Source organism: Lolium rigidum, chromosome 4, assembly GCF_022539505.1.
Source record: "Lolium rigidum isolate FL_2022 chromosome 4, APGP_CSIRO_Lrig_0.1, whole genome shotgun sequence".
Lineage (NCBI taxonomy): Eukaryota > Viridiplantae > Streptophyta > Magnoliopsida > Poales > Poaceae > Lolium > Lolium rigidum.
The window spans coordinates 132396728-132412412 of NC_061511.1; the positions used below are offsets into that span (position 1 = coordinate 132396728).

The window sequence follows — 15685 nt, forward strand, 5'->3', positions numbered from 1 at the left end:
TATCCATGTCTGAAATGTAAGAATGAGAAGGATTACTCTTGCTCAAGAGACATTAAGAGCCACCTGCTTCGGTTTGGATTCATGTCCAGCTATAATGTTTGGACCAAGCACGGAGAAGAAGGGGTTATGATGGAAGACGATGATGAAGAAGAAGATAACGATGACCAGTACCGATCTATGTTCTCTGAATGCGATGATACCGCAATGGACGACAATGAAGAAGAAGGAGGTGAAGAACAGGCATTAGATGATCCTGTTGATGATGATCTTCGTCGGGCCATTTCTGATGCAAGAAGAGACTGTGCCACGGATAAGGAGAGGTTGCAGTTCGACAAGATGTTAGAGGACCACCACAAATTGTTGTACCCAGGTTGTGAAGATGGACATAGAAAGTCTGGGTAGCATATTGGAATTGCTGAAATGGAAGGCGAGAGGTCGGTGTGACTGACTCGGGATTTGAGAAATTGATGATAATATTAAAGAAGTCTGTTTCCAAGAAATAACGAATTGCCCGTCGGTACATATGAAGCAAAGAAGCTTGTCTCGCCCTCTAGGATTAGATGTGCGAAGATACATGCATGCATTAATGATCGTATCCTCTACCGCGGTGAGAAGTACGAGAATTTGAATAAATGTACGATATGCGGTGCATTGCGGTATAAGATCGAAAAGATGACCCCGGTGATGTTGAGGGCGAGCCACCCAGGAAGAGGGTTCCTGCGAAGGTGATGTGGTATGCTCCCATAATACCACGGTTAAAACGTTTGTTCGAAACAAAGGGCATGCCAAGTTGTTGCGATGGCACATGGAAGAACGTAAGAAAGACGCGATGTTGAGGCACCCCGCTGATGGTCGGCAGTGGAGAAACATCGGGAGAGAGTTCCCGGATTTTGCAGGTGAGGCAAGGAACTTATACTTTGGTCTAAGTAAATATGGCATGAATCCCTTTGGGGAGCAGAGCTGCAGTCACAGCACCTGGCCCGTGACTCTATGTATCTACAACCTTCCTCCTTGGTTGTGCATGAAGCGGAAGTTCATTATGATGTCAGTGCTTATCCAAGGCCCAAAGCAACCGGGCAACGACATTGATGTGCACCTAAGGCCATTAGTCGATGAACTTTTGCAGTTGTGGGCCAAACTAGGTGTACGTGTGTGGGATGAGCACACCGAGCAAGAATTTGACCTACGAGCGTTGCTATTCGTAACCATCAATGATTGGCCTGCTCTCAGTAACATTTCAGGACAGACGAACAAAGGATACAATGCACGCACACACTGTTTAGATGAGACTGAAAGTAAATATTTGGAAAAAAGCAGAAAAGTTGTGTACCCGTTCAATCGTCGTTTCCTTCCGCGCAAGAATCTCTTAAGGAAAAAAAGGCAAGCATTTCGATGGCGAGGCAGACCGCCGTCCGAAGCCTATCCCCCGTAGTGGTGCTGATATATTTGACATGGTCAAGGATTCAAATGTTATCTTTGGAAAGGGTCCAGGCAGTCGACCTGTTTCGAAAGACGCTGACGGACACGCGCCCATGTGGAAGAAAAAATCTATTTTTTGGGAGCTAGAATATTGGAAAGTCCTGGAAGTCCGCTCTGCAATCGACGTGATGCACCTGACCAAGAATCTTTGTGTGAATATTCTAGGTTTTCTGGGCATGTATGGAAAGACAAAAGATACACCGAAGCACGGGAGGACCAGGAACGTCATAAAGGACGAAACGGCAATCATCCAGGGCAGTTTGTAGGGCCCGCCAGCCTACGCTCTTACCAAACAAGAGAAGGAGATCTTTTTTGAAGCCCTATTCGAGTATCAAGGTTCCGTCCGGTTTCTCGTCGAATATAATGGGGATAGTAAATATGAAGGAGAAAAAATTCCGGAACCCGAAGTCCCATGACTCGTCACGTGCTTATGACACAATTGCTTCCGGTTGCATTGAGGGGACTTCTACCGAGAAAATGTTCGACTAGCCATTGTGAAGATATGTGCATTCCTCAACGCAATTTCTCGGAAGGTAATGGATCCGAAACTTTGTCGGGATTACAGGAAGATGTGGTCGAATGTCTTGTCAGCTTCGAGTTGTTGTTCCCACCATCCTTCTTCAATATTATGACGCACCTCCTCGTTCACCTAGTTGAAGAGATTATAATTCTCGGTCCTGTATTTCTACAAAATATGTTCCCCTTCGAGAGGTTCATGGGAGTCTTAAAGAAATATGTTCATAACCGATCTAGGCCGGAAGGAAGTATCTCAAAGGGCTACGGAACTGAGGAGGTCATTGAGTTTTGTGTTGACTTTCTTCCTGACCTTAAGCCGATTGGTGCTCCTGAATCTCGGTATGAGGGGAGGCTGACTGGAAAAGGCACACTAGGAAGGAAAGCAACGGTGTGCAGGGACAAGATTTGTTTCAATCAAGCACACTACACAGTTCTATACAATTCCATCTTGGTGGCTCCGTACATCGAGAAACATAAGAATGCTTTACGAGAAATAAACCCGGGCCAGCCCGAGTCCTTGATTACACGTCAACACATGAATACATTCGGCAGTTGGTTGCAAAGACATCTCATTAATGACCCATCTGTTGTGGAGCAGCTGTACTTGTTGGCCAGGTTACCATCTTCAAACATATGTACATTCCAAGGGTACGAGATAAATGGGAATACATTTTACACGATCGACCAAGATAAAAAGAGCACCAACCAAAACAGCGCTGTCCGCTTCGATGCAAAAGACGAGAATGGGCAGACCACCACATATTATGGATACATAGAGGAGATATGGGAACTTGACTATGGTCCCACTTTTAAGGTCCCTTTGTTTCGGTGCAAATGGGTGAAGCTCAGCGGTATACATATTGACGATAAGTACGGTATGATAACGAGTGGATCCCAACAATCTTGCGTACTCGGACGAGCCATTTGTCCTAGCCAGCGAGGTGGCTCAAGTTTTCTACGTGAAGGACATGTCTAGCAAATCAAGAAAAAGAAATCAACAAAAGAATACATCAACCGAGGAGCCAAAGCGCCACATAGTTCTTTCGGGGAAAAGAAACATCGTGGGAGTGGATGACAAGACAGACATGTCAGAAGATTATAATAAGTTTAAAGAAATTCCGCCCTTCACGGTGAAAATTGACCCAAGCATCTTACTAAATGATGAAGATTCTCCATGGCTACGGCGTAGAACATCACAACACTAGATGGCGATGTAATAATGTATTCTTCATATATAGTTCCCAAGACAATCTCTACATTTATGTAATAATGAGAACCCTTTCCCCAACACTGTTAGAGGAGACGGAGTCTTTCACGGGCTTGCGGGGAAATTTTTCGAGGAGCGGCTTCCGAAGATGCCGTAGGGCGTGTGCACCAACGACATCTTCGAGAAGCTGCGCCACGGAGATTTCCCAACCCTTTCCTTCATCCATGGGAATGAAACTGTGCTTGGCTTGTTGATGCTGCTTGGCAAGGCGTATCGATGCTCCTTTTATAGGCACGGCACCTCTTCTACTTTGTCTTGTTCCTTCGACGAGGCGTCGTGCGCTACATGCTTTATCTCATCGAGCGGTGCGTCCACCCACGCGTCCTTATCCTGCCGACAGCTTTAGTCCCGGTTGCAGCCACCAACCGTGACAAAAGGTTACCGACACATCCTTATCCTGCCGACAGCTTTAGTCCCGGTTGCAGCCACCAACCGTGACAAAAGGTTACCGACACATCCTTATCCTGCCGACAGCTTTAGTCCCGGTTGCAGCCACCAACCGTGAAAAAAGGTTACCCGCACATCATCCCCCCAGATAAGGCCCTCCTAGATAAGCCTCCCCAGTCTTTTGTCCCGGTTTGAGCCTCCACCCGGGATGAAAGTTTCGCGCGCCACTTCGTTCCCGCCTATTTTCTTCCCGCATTCCCGCCATTTTTCCACTATATATATGTAGGCTTGGACTCATATCCGCAAACCTCATCACTCTCTCCCATGGCTTCGATCGTATGTCTAACACCCCGGGAGGCGGAGGCGCTTTGCGCCTCGAACTACCCTCGCCCGCCCGGCTACCGCGTCCCGACCGGCTGGTTGCTGAGCGTCGAAGGCGTACCGGTCCCTCCTATCCCTGTAGGTGTGCCACGCGAGATGGCCATCACGAACCACTACTATTTCGAGCTCACGCCTGAGCAGCGGAGGAATCCCCAGTGGCATCCCGACTACAGCCCGACTTGGGACAGCTTCTTCATCAATCGGCGTGAGAGGGCGGTTGCCAGGTACGAGGAGGACAGCCCGCCTCCTTCGAACTTCAACGAGGCTGGCCGTCGGATGTGGTGGCGCGGCCGGACACTCCAGAGCGTCATGGCCTATCGTGGCCCCCGCCTGCGCTACCCTCAATCCCAGCCCACGCGTGGTCATCCGCCGAGGTTCGACAACCGCGACCCCGATGCTAGCGACGATGACGTCGGCGACTATGATGACTACAGTGGCGACTATTATAGGGCTAGGCACGACTATGATTGAATGGCTCCAACATTCGAATCTGGCCATGTATCTTATTTTTCAGTTGAGCTCTGTACTTTAATTTCAGTTCAATCGTAATAAATTTCGTGTCAACCACTTTATTGAACAAAAACAACCGACAACGACATTATAAACTAAATTTAAACTAATAGAACCGACAACGACTTTATTGAAATTACAATAAAATAGATAAATTACTAGTCTAGTCTCTACTCGTCGTCGGAGGTTGTCTCCGTCCAAATGTGATCCCACCGAGGGTCGTTTTCGGTCCAAGTTGTATTCGGGTTCTCGAGCTCGAAGGCCGCGACGTCCCGACGGTGGCGCCTGTTGGACCTGCGTTGTGCCCTAAGGTTAGCAAAGAACGCGTCGGTGTTGTCGACATCATTGGGGAACTGCGCCCTCCACTCGCGCATCAACTGCTCGTCGCGCTCGGCGATGGCGATCCTGCGCTGCACCTGGCGGTGCCGGCGACGGTCCTCGTCGTCGACGAGGCACGGCGGTGGCGGGAGGAACTCCGCCTCCTCTAGCGATTCAACATCCGGGAAGTTCATGTTGTGCCCTGGCCGCCGAAAGCGCCACGCCGCCGCGTCGTAAGCGCGCGCCGCTAGCTCCGGCGTGTTGTACGTGACGAGGGTGAGGCGGAAGCCATCGGCGCGTATCTCGGCGGTGAACCTACCGCTCGGACGCACTCGAACGCCACGGAAACCGGACGCCCCTCGACGACATGGAGGCATCCCGGAGATGAATGAGCGGAGGCGGTGGCAACGTGTGGTTGCGCCCGCAGTCGTCGCTCTATATAGCGCACGCGGGGAATGGCACGTGTAAGCGGTGGCTACACGTCGCACGCCGGCATCGGCGGGGCGAGGCACGTGGAAGCGGTGGCGACACGTCGCACGACGGCGTCGACGGGACGCGACACGTGTGGCACGGCGGCACGTGGAATAGGTATATATGGATGTCATATTCATGTTCATTAGATTTTTCTAATCAATTTTCATATATAAAACTTTTCTTTTTGAGTTACCATTTAAAAAGTTATTGAAATAATAGTTTTTATTAAGTTAAAATAGATAAATAAGGCTTTATTTATAAAACAGAAAAAACAGCTCCAGGCCTGATCCGCGTCCAACGGCTCCAGGCCGTTGGATTCAAACGGCCGGAGCAGTTGGATGGGCTTCACGCGGATCCCCTCCCACCCCCTTTTGTCGTGGGTCGTGCCACGGCCCGTGATAAAAGGGGGGGCCTTTTATCGCGGGCCATGGCACGACCCGCGACAAAAGGGGGTACCTATATAAGGTTTGCGCCGCGGGCGGTGCCTCCACCCGCGACACCCGGAGGCCAAACACTTAGCGATTTGCGCCGCCAGGCTGCCGGATTTCGCCGCCGACGCTGTCGCCGCCACGCAGCTCCTCTACCGCCGCCGCGCCACCTCCCTCTGCAGCGCGCGCCGCCTCCCTCGGCCGCGCCGTCCTCGATCCGCCGCGCCGCCGCGCCGCCTCCCTCGGCCGCGCCACCTCCCTCTGCCGCGCGCGCCGCCCTCGGCCGCGCCGCTGCCCGGCCATCTGCGAGGTAGCCGCCGCCGCGCGCCTCCGCGGTAGCCCTCGGCCGCGCCACCTCCCTCTGCCGCGCGCGCCGCCTCCCTCGGCCGCGCCGTCCTCGATCCGCCACGCCGCCGCGCCGCCTACCTCGGCCGCGCCACCTCCCTCTGCCGCGCGCGCCGCCCTCGGCCGCGCCGCTGCCCGGCCATCTGCGAGGTAGCCGCCGCCGGGCGCCCCTGGCCATTTTTTTTAACTTCTTTGTAATATTGTTAGTTAATTAGTTAATTAAGTTAGCTAGTTTAAATTTAGTATATGTATAGTTAGTTATTTTAAATTTTGTATTAGTTTTTTTGTAAGTTTTCTATGTATTAGTTAAAATTTGTATTAGTAAATTGCTAGTTTAAATTTAGTATTAGTTAGTTAGTATAAATTTTGTTGTATAAATTTTGTTGTATAAATTTTGTAGTTAGATAATTAGTAGTTTAAATTTGTTTGTAAGTATTTTAGTATATAGACATTTTAGTATGTTAGTTTAAATTTTGTTGTACAAATTTTGTAGTTAGATAATTAGTTAGTTCAAATTTTGTTGTAATTAGTTAGTTTAATTTTTTTGTAAAAAATTTGTAGTTTAAATTTTGTTGTAACCGCCGACACCCCTCTCGCAAACACCCGCCGACACCCCTCTCGCAAACAACCGACGTCAACTCCCTCCCCCCTGGAAAAAACCCGTCGCCGACACCCTCCCCCTCTCGCAAACACGCGCCCTTTCCCTCTCGCAAACACACGCCGACACCCCTCTCCCTCTCGCAAACACGCACACTCTCCCTCTCGCAAACACGCGCCGACACCCCTCTCCCACTCGCAAACACGCGCCGCCGAGACCCTCTCCCTCGCGCAAACATGCGTCGCCGACACCCTCTCCCTCTCGCAAACATGTGAGCATTGTCGAGATCCTCTACCTGACGCGCCCTCTTCTCCCTGCTCCACGCCGAGACTTCCCCTCCTTGAGCCTACCCCATCTCTGGTTTATCGATTTAATTTTTTGCAGAAACAATGGATCAATTCGAACGGGACTTGGAACAGGAAGACATTTTCGAGAACATAATCCGCGATGGTGATGGAGAAGCCGGCAACTCCGGTGATGGAGAAGCCGACGGCTCCGGTGATCATGGAGAAGCCGGCGGCTCCGGTGATGGAGAAGCCGACGGCTCCGGTGATGGAGAAGCCGACGGCTCCGGTAATGACGAGGTATACGATCAGTTGAGGCATTAATGGAATTCTATATGTACATATGTATACAAATTAACTGATTTTTATTCTCTTAGGCCTCCGAAGATAAGTTGGAGAAACGAGGCCCGGCAAAGAGACTGGGCAAAAAAGACCACTTCAACATTGAAGCTATATCACCGGAAGGCCAACCTGTGGCACCCGCGAGTGTCGGAGTGACATTTAAGAATCAGTGCGGAGTTGTGGTTAGAGATCATATCCCGATCACTGTTAGAGAATGGAACAAGACCAAGAATGTGTCCGAAGATCAGGTTGCCGATAGGTACAAGAACACACTTTTTGACGACCTCATGTCACATTTCACTTTGCCAAATTTGGGATCGGACTCGAGAATGCCAAGCAGAGGGCGCTAGTGAAGAAATGGGCTCTTAAGAAGATGGGGGAACTTTTCCGAGCGTATAAGAACCGGTTATGGAAAGCTTATAAGAAAGAGAAGAAGCCTCCATTATTCGAGAACTACCTAGCGAAGCAGGAGCATAATTGGGAAGAATTTGTGAAGTACAAAGAATCGAGAGGAGGCTGTGAACCTGTCCAAGAAAAACAAGAAGAATGCAAGCGAAAAGAAATATCACCATCATACGGGCGAGGGGGCTACGAAGTAGCCATGCGTAAGTGGGATGCACAAGAGGCTGAGATGGAGCTGAAGGGGATCACTACGGAACCCACGCGAGAAGGATGGGACATTAGGGCTCGAAATTGGTTCCTCGCGCATGGTTGTGAGTATGACATGAAGACGGGGAACATTGTTGAAAGTGACGAGCGGGGTTAGGGTACCCGGGGAAAAATGGATTGCCGTGACGACAGATATAAAGGCGGGAAAACTAAAGTTCGCTCCCGATAGAGAGAAAGACTTGCTGACACTTGTCCTCGGTAATCCTGAGAAGGGAGGACGAACAAGAGGCTTCGGCCCTAGTGTTCCGTGGTCGCTTGGGTTTCCGGCCAACGCGGAGACTTATAGAAGCCGAGCGAGAGCTAAACAACGCGAGCTGGAGGTGCAGAATGACCGGATGGCCGAGTTCGAACGCCGACTTGACCAGCAGCAGCGGGAGATTCAGCAGCAGCAGCTGGAGATAAATGAACTAAAAGGACAGCGCCAGCTAGATAATACCGCTGGTATATCTCAGCGACGAGACAGCAGCGTGGCCGACTCGGAGGCCCCTCCTAAACGGATGATAGATGCCGGTCCTGGCGACCCCGTGGATGGAATCAAGGAGCAAACACCTTGTGATCTCTATGTGGTGTTCAGGAACATGTCTGTTAAGGTGGCGGTCGGCTATGTCTTACCTGCATTTGGACCTGAAGGTGAGCCGGCAACATGGCATGGCAATCAGATTCCAGCTGGCTATGCTCGTGTCGGGGTGGATTCAGTTGTACCGTCGTGGGAGACATTGGAGCTCGAAATCCCTGGAGGTGATGGGGGGCTTACACTCAGAGAGGTGCTTGGGAGAAATCATTCTCTGGGAAAAGAAGAACATCAGGCTGCCAGGCTGGGTAGCCCCTAGTACCAGTCGTCCGAGCAGGTCACCATCACCTCCTCCAGGTGATCGCAGGCCACCATCACCTCCTCCTATTGATCACATGTCTCCACCATCACCCCATGGGTACGACGTCGACCACGACATCTGTAGTCCATCTCCATCTCCAGTGCCGCCGCCTCCGCCCACTAAGACTCGGAATGCACCCAGCCGGAAGCGTTTTAAGAGTCCTGTCCGCAAGATGTCGCCCCTCCCAAAAGTACCAAAGGTCCCCCCCCCCCCGTCCTTACGATCGTACTGCGAGAGGAAAATGAGGCCATTGTTGCGAAATACAATTATGATTTTTTTCATAAGCCAAAACCTCCGAGCACCGAGCCATACACCGAGAAGGAAATAGCATATGCTACTTCTTTTACGAACACACCATCGCAATATGACTTACACGAGAAGAAGGATGACTATACACGCCACCTTGCGAGGGTAATTGATGACAAGGCGAATGAAAAGGCTAAGAAGAACAAGGATGACAAGGCTAAGAAGAAGGATATTGCTAGCACGAGCAAATCATCAGCTAGAAGTGCAGCCGAGAAGAAGTCAAGTTCAACAAGTACACCCCTCAAGGCCAAGCAAACGACAAAAGGCAAAAAGAGAAAGGAAGTTCCCTCCTCGGAGATCAGCCCAAACAATCGATTCCAGGCACTCAAAGTGTTCAATGTTCCCAAGGTGTACCAGCCGGAACATGGTGATTTCGATATGGAAGAAGGCTGCAAGGCTAGCGGCTGCCTCTAACGTTACCGTGGAGGAATTGATGTATGCGGCGAGATGCTGCACTACCCATTGCTGATATAGCTCCTACATTTTTCTACGGGGCCGACTTGGTCGGCACGGAGCAGCTGCATAAACTGCCAACACATATGCGGAATTTGCATCGGTGGTACCTTGATGCATGCAAGGAGAACATAATGTACATCGTGGCGACTATACCATGGGAATATTACTACCGAAAGGAGGAGATCCATATTGAGATGAATGAACTCTGGCAGTTATTCAATTTAGAAGCCCTCGACAAATCTCTCATGAGTTGATATTGCTTGTAAGTTGTTAACTACATATAAGTTCATTTTCATTCAGTCATGTTCGTTTTCATTGCATATACTCATTATATCTTATGTGTTCTCTATTATGCGGCTGAAGATCAGTGAATGCAAAAGTAATAATATTATCAATATTGGGTTTGTTGACCCAGATAAAGTACATGTTCAAACGGTAAAGCATAATGCCCAAGAAACGGGGGGAAACCTACTAAGGTTTTTGGGGGAGCAATATTTATGTGATTCAATATTGTTTCCTTACAACTACGAGTGAGAGTCTTAATGATCTTTTATGCACATTCAATTTTTCTTACTCGATGTTAAGTGTAATTCCTGACGTATATACATAACATGTGCAGCTTCCACTGGATTCTACTAGACATTCAACCTGATAAGGGAATAGCTGAAGTAAGAGACCCACTGAGTAGAGGCGTGGACGGGTTCCACGACTTGCAGAAGTTGCTCCAAGTGTAATTTCCTTCATCGCCGCGCTATATCTTTCGTGAGATATCAATTAATTATCCACTCATTCAATCATTCTTTTGCCTGATAGGGCTTGGACCGCTTTCAAGAGACATCGTAAGGACCTGGGCAGAGAAGCTAACATTTACTCCTGTACCGTGCCCTCAGCAGCCACAAGGGAGGAATCTATGTGGATACTACGTTTGCGAGTCCATTCGCATGTTAACCACTGAGAAGCAGAACAAAAATAAATTCAACGTAAGCAATAACACTCACAAACTTTATTTATTATCGTCAATATTTCGTTATCAAGATTGATATAGTCATACTCATCTCATTTTCGTATATAGGTCGACTACATGCGGGACGAGACTCCAACCAAAGGAACACCTACTAGGAATTGCGGAGGAAGCTGGCGGGACTTTTGGTTAGAGAAGTACTAAACAACAAAGGCTTGTTTAGTCCAAATAGATGCTCTACCTCCAAATAGACGGTCGTTAGTACCGCTTGTCGATCGTGAGCTAAATGTATATATATATGTAAGGGGAATCTACATGTAAGGGGAATCGACTTTTGCTTCCAACATTTGTTTGATCGATCTATATATATATATAATGAATGAACGTGTACCACTGATCTAGTAGCGTACAAATATATCCAACTTTTATTTTCGAATGGCGGGGGGTGGCGGGGGGGGGGGGGGCTGCACCTCTCAAACCCTAAAGCAGCAGCGTTGTGCGCCTGCCACGTAGAGGGCCTTTTATCGCGGGTGGTAATACCGCCCGCGACAAAAGGGCCTGTCCCCTGCGCGACCCGCGGCTGCCACGTGGTGGACCTTATGTCGCGGGTTGTAAGAGACCCGCGACAAAAGGGGGACCTTTTGTCGCACCTCCCTTGTCGCGGCTGGCCGCCCGCGACAAAAGGGTCGTACGACCCGCGACATTAGGCCTGTTTTTCACTAGTGGATATCTCCAGGGTATATAGTGTGGGCATAAGCCGACCCGCACTTTTGGAACCCGGCTACGCGCGAGGATTAAATCGGGAGCATCAATCATTGCTTTGAGATAGCTACTTAATATAGCAGCAAATCAATACACTTGCTTTAAATTTTCTATACTTATTAGATACGAGAGCAAATACGCCAAGTGGTACGGCAAATCTCAGAGTAGTTAATACTAGGAAATAAAGTTTGTCAGAGCAGTACAATATTAATAGAATGCTTAACAGACTAGTTGTAACTTTGAATAGTCAAAGTGAGACCAATTAGTAATTAGTGATATCAAATGTATCAATTACCATGACAAGAACTTGATTTTAGAGTTCCTCAGACTCTGATTTGTGCATTACTATTTCAGACCTCTGTTTACAGAACTATTTGTGCATTTTTCACAAACTGTTACAAAATCTTATCAAAATTTAAAACTGATTTTACAATTATTTAATCGCACCAAGTGCTTCACACCAAGGGGTTATGATCTGACAGCGTTTCTCCAGCCAGAAGCATTCGACAAAAGTTAAGAAAATGCCTAACATACTAATTATAACTTTGATTAATCAAACTGAGACCAACTGAAAATGAAAGAACTAAAAAAAAAACGTTACTAATCTATAGATTGATGAATATGCACCACAATGGAAATCCATTGATTTTTCAGAGTTTATAAAGCACTTGCTGATCTGCTGCTAGCTAATCAAATGCAAGCAGTAAGCCACAAAACAGGTACGAATACCATGGGAAAGAAAAGGGATTGGAGGGGATGCAGGCGGACATAATATCCCACTGAGGGCTCGTTTGGTTGCCCCCTATCCCGAGGGGTTCCGCGTGATTTCCCAGGCCGAAAAAACCCCGGGTCGAATTGGCCCGGGTCAATCTACCGCACCGTTTGGTTGCCCACGAGGCGACGAAATCCGGCCCTTCCGCGTCTCTTCCCCGGGCGAGAGTTCCCCACCTCGATAGGTCGGGAACTGATTCCTCGTCTCGCCCGCTCGCTCTCTCTGGCGATAGAGAGGCGGCGGCGCAGAGTCGTCCAACCTGCCGACCCTCTTCCTCCGGCGACCGGACCGGATCGAGCCCGCCTCCACGGTCCTTCCCTCTCTCGCCTCTGCCCTCTCTGCTCTCTGTCAGGTCGTCCTCCGTCTCCAAGATCTGGTCGGGCTCAATCTCGTGCCCCTCCGGTAAAGACGACCGGGCGATGGTCGTGGTCGTCTTTCTCCTCCAACGACGATGGCCAGCCTCCTCCCGTTTCTCCCCACCTCCGACGAGTTACTCCGGATCTTGCAGCGCCTACTCGAGTTCGTTCAGCAAGCTCAGGGCGCCTCCTCGAGTTCGTTCACCAACTCAGGATCTTGCAGCACCTCCTCGAGTTCGTTTAGCCAGCTCCGGATCTTGCAGCGCCTCCTCAAGTTCGTTCAGGTAGTCAGCTTTGTTCAGGTAGTAATTTTCCCATATTGTATAAGCCTTGTTTTAGTGAATTTTCCGTGTATGTTCTGGCACAATTTTGGAATGGAGGTGCCTCACTGTTTTCCATTACATGGAGTTGCGTTGTCCCATTCTGAAATTCAGAGATGCAAGTTAACTTTTGGTAGCAAGAACTGGAATGTACGTTTGTAGTGTTTGGCAAAGAGATGACGCTTATTTAGGTTGTAATAACTTGGATAAGTAAGACAATAAAAATGTTTTCAAAATGCTGTTTATCTTCTCATTCAAGTGCTCTTTTTTTTGTTTGTAAAATGCCATGCCATGGCTGTCAATGATATTCCATCAGAGGAAGTTATTGTCCCATTTGGTTCTCATGGTGTTTGCTTACGAACTAGCTATTATCTTATCCTTGTATTTGTATGATTATTTTCAAACCGAGCCTTTATTTTGTACTTTTGCATCTTCTGGATTTCACATTACAAAATTCATGACTTTCAGGTTCGTACCTACAGATGAAAGTGCAGTGCGACCTTTTCTCCGTTGTACTCCCAGAGCGCATCACCTAGAAGCTGTACTCCCTCTGATCTGTACTCTGCCTTGAAGCTTTCTCCGCTCCGGCGACGGCGAGGGTGGTCCGGTGAGCAAGGTGCATCGTCAGCTTTTCTTACTGTGAAGGTGACCTGCCTTATTTGTTGGTTTCAGTTTTAAACTTGTATATATTCATGAATGATAGAAGGAAAATTGTATTGGTACCTGATGTTACTATATGATGCGAGTTCTTATGATAAGTACCTGGTGTTACTTCTGTATACTAATCATACTTGGTGCTAGGAAAATTGTATTCTCTTTCTCTTGTTATATTGTACCTCTCTTGTTCCCTTGACCATATCCTATAAAAATATTCATGCTATAAAGAATATACAACAGCAAAACAAATGCAACAATGCTATAAAGAAAATGATTATGCCAACAAAAAGAAAACATGATCTTGTTTTACTTTTTGGAGCCACAGTATCTGAATTTGTTAAGTGATAGTTACAGTATAAGAATTTCTGAATTTGCTATCCTAGGATCAAGAAAAGGCATTATAAATCTGTAGCAGTCTAATGTTTGCATTTGCTAATTTGTTCGGAAACATGAGTACACCAACTAATGTTTGCATTTGCTTTTCTATTCCAAACAGTAGTACCAATGTCGGCTGGACATCCTGGAAGCTATCACATCTAGAAATGAAACCATCTTAATCCAATAGGTGAAGATGAAATGAACTGAAGTGAAATACTGGTGTTATACACTTTTCTGTTTAACTGACATACTGATGTTGACTATTGGGCAAATCTCTGACAGCACTAAGGGAAAACCCAAACATTAATTAACGGGGTCTCTGATTAAGGTAATTTCTGACTGAACTACTCCATGCTTTTTGGTAGCTGATAGCTCTAGCTTTCTGGTCCATGAAGATGTGGGAATATGTGAAAGGCGAGAGGGGAGCTCGAGCAGCGGCGAAAATCGGGTTCTGGCATTGGCGGCGAGAGGCTGCTCCAGCAGCGACGGCGGAGCGCGGGAGGCCGCTGGCCCTGCGGCGCGAGGCGCCAGAGGTCGCCAACGCGAAGGGCGGGCGGCTGCCCACCTGTCGGCGCGAGGATGTGAGCTCCACATGGAGGCTCGCTGGCGCCAGGCGAGCTACAGCAGCAGTGGCGCGAGGGGCGGGAGGCCCGCCGGTGCGAGCTGAGGGAGGCCGCCCGCCGGCGTGACGCGCGGGAGCTTCACCGGCGGGAATGTGCGACCGCGCGCAGCAGTCTGTCGGCGTGAGGCGAGGGAGATCGCTGGCGCCAAGGGATGAAAGCTGCCCGCCAGTGGCAAGGGAGGAAGGCCGCCCACCGGCAAGAGATGTAAAGATTGATGTATGCTTGATGCCTTATTTTCTTTTCTTTTCTGAACATATCATTATTTCCATGCTGTCGCAATTACTATGATGTCGTGTTGGTCATTTGCAATTATATTTATGATTGGTGTAACATTATTCACCCGGAGATGTAAAGATTGGTGTATGCTTATATTGGTCTGGTTGAATATGTTGTGTATTTTGGACTGTGAGTATTCCTGATAATTTCTGGGTTAATTTGTATGCCTGAACTTTAGTATCTATTGTGAAAAAGCGTACAATTTTAAGCTTATTTTCGAATTTTGGTTGTTTCCTGAAATTCCCTGCCGTTCCCTGCGTCAGCTAACCAAATGGCTCATGCTTAATTACCGCAGCGGTAGGGGAAGCCAGCGTTTCCCCCATGTCAAGGGAATTCCAGCCGGGGGCTCTCGTTCCCCGGGATACGGTAGGTGCGCGACCAAATGAGCCCTGAGAGGAGAAACAAACTAAACAATTCAAAAATTTGCAGAGAATCTCCATGTACCAGGTCGCTGGCGTTCCCGTGGCCGCAGTGGCCGGCCGTCCTCGAGCCACCACGACCGGTCGCCCGGCGTTCCAGCAGCTGCGCCTGGTGTTTCCGCTGCTGGCTGTCCTTGAGCCAGTCCATGGTATTACCGTGGCCGTGGCCGCGTCCGCGCCTACCGCCGACGGTCCTCGAGCCAATCACCTATGTGTCTTCTCGCTCAGCCGGATTGGGAGCCTGCGCCCGTCGATCCGCTCGAGCTAGCTGCCGCGGCGATGGTGGGGAGCTACGCCAACAGAGGGGGCGTTAGGAACGGCGCGGCAGAGGGGAAGCCGGACGAACTGCAGCGGCAGCTGGGGGAGGCGGAGGTGGACTCGCTCAAGATCGCGGGCGTGGGGGCCTGGGGCAGCCTGCGCGCTGCTGCAGGATGCCTACGGCGGCGACTACCGCGACAAGGCGCATGTGCGGGTCTGGCGCCGCGCGGACTGCGCCACCGGGCTATTTTATGAGCGGGGAGGGGTGATG

General features: G+C 49.2%; 1 protein-coding gene across 1 annotated transcript; it reads left to right on the top strand.

Moving 5' to 3' along the window:
* Window positions 1–12447: 12447 nt before the first annotated feature.
* On the top strand, window positions 12448–14527 carry LOC124647518. Its single transcript, XM_047187448.1, has 3 exons — window positions 12448–12767; window positions 13377–13448; window positions 14204–14527. The coding sequence occupies exons 1-3, from the start codon at window positions 12579–12581 to the stop codon at window positions 14525–14527; spliced, it is 585 nt and encodes a 194-aa protein (XP_047043404.1). The 5' UTR covers window positions 12448–12578.
* Window positions 14528–15685: the final 1158 nt, after the last annotated feature.

Coding starts and splice junctions, on each gene's coding strand:
- LOC124647518 (XM_047187448.1), top strand. CDS start 12,579: ATGGCCAGCCTCCTCCCGTTTCTCCCCACCTCCGACGAGTTACTCCGG. Junction 12,768..13,376: donor GCCTCCTCAAGTTCGTTCAG/GTAGTCAGCTTT, acceptor TCTGCCTTGAAG/CTTTCTCCGCTCCGGCGACG. Junction 13,449..14,203: donor CAGCTTTTCTTACTGTGAAG/GTGACCTGCCTT, acceptor GCTTTTTGGTAG/CTGATAGCTCTAGCTTTCTG.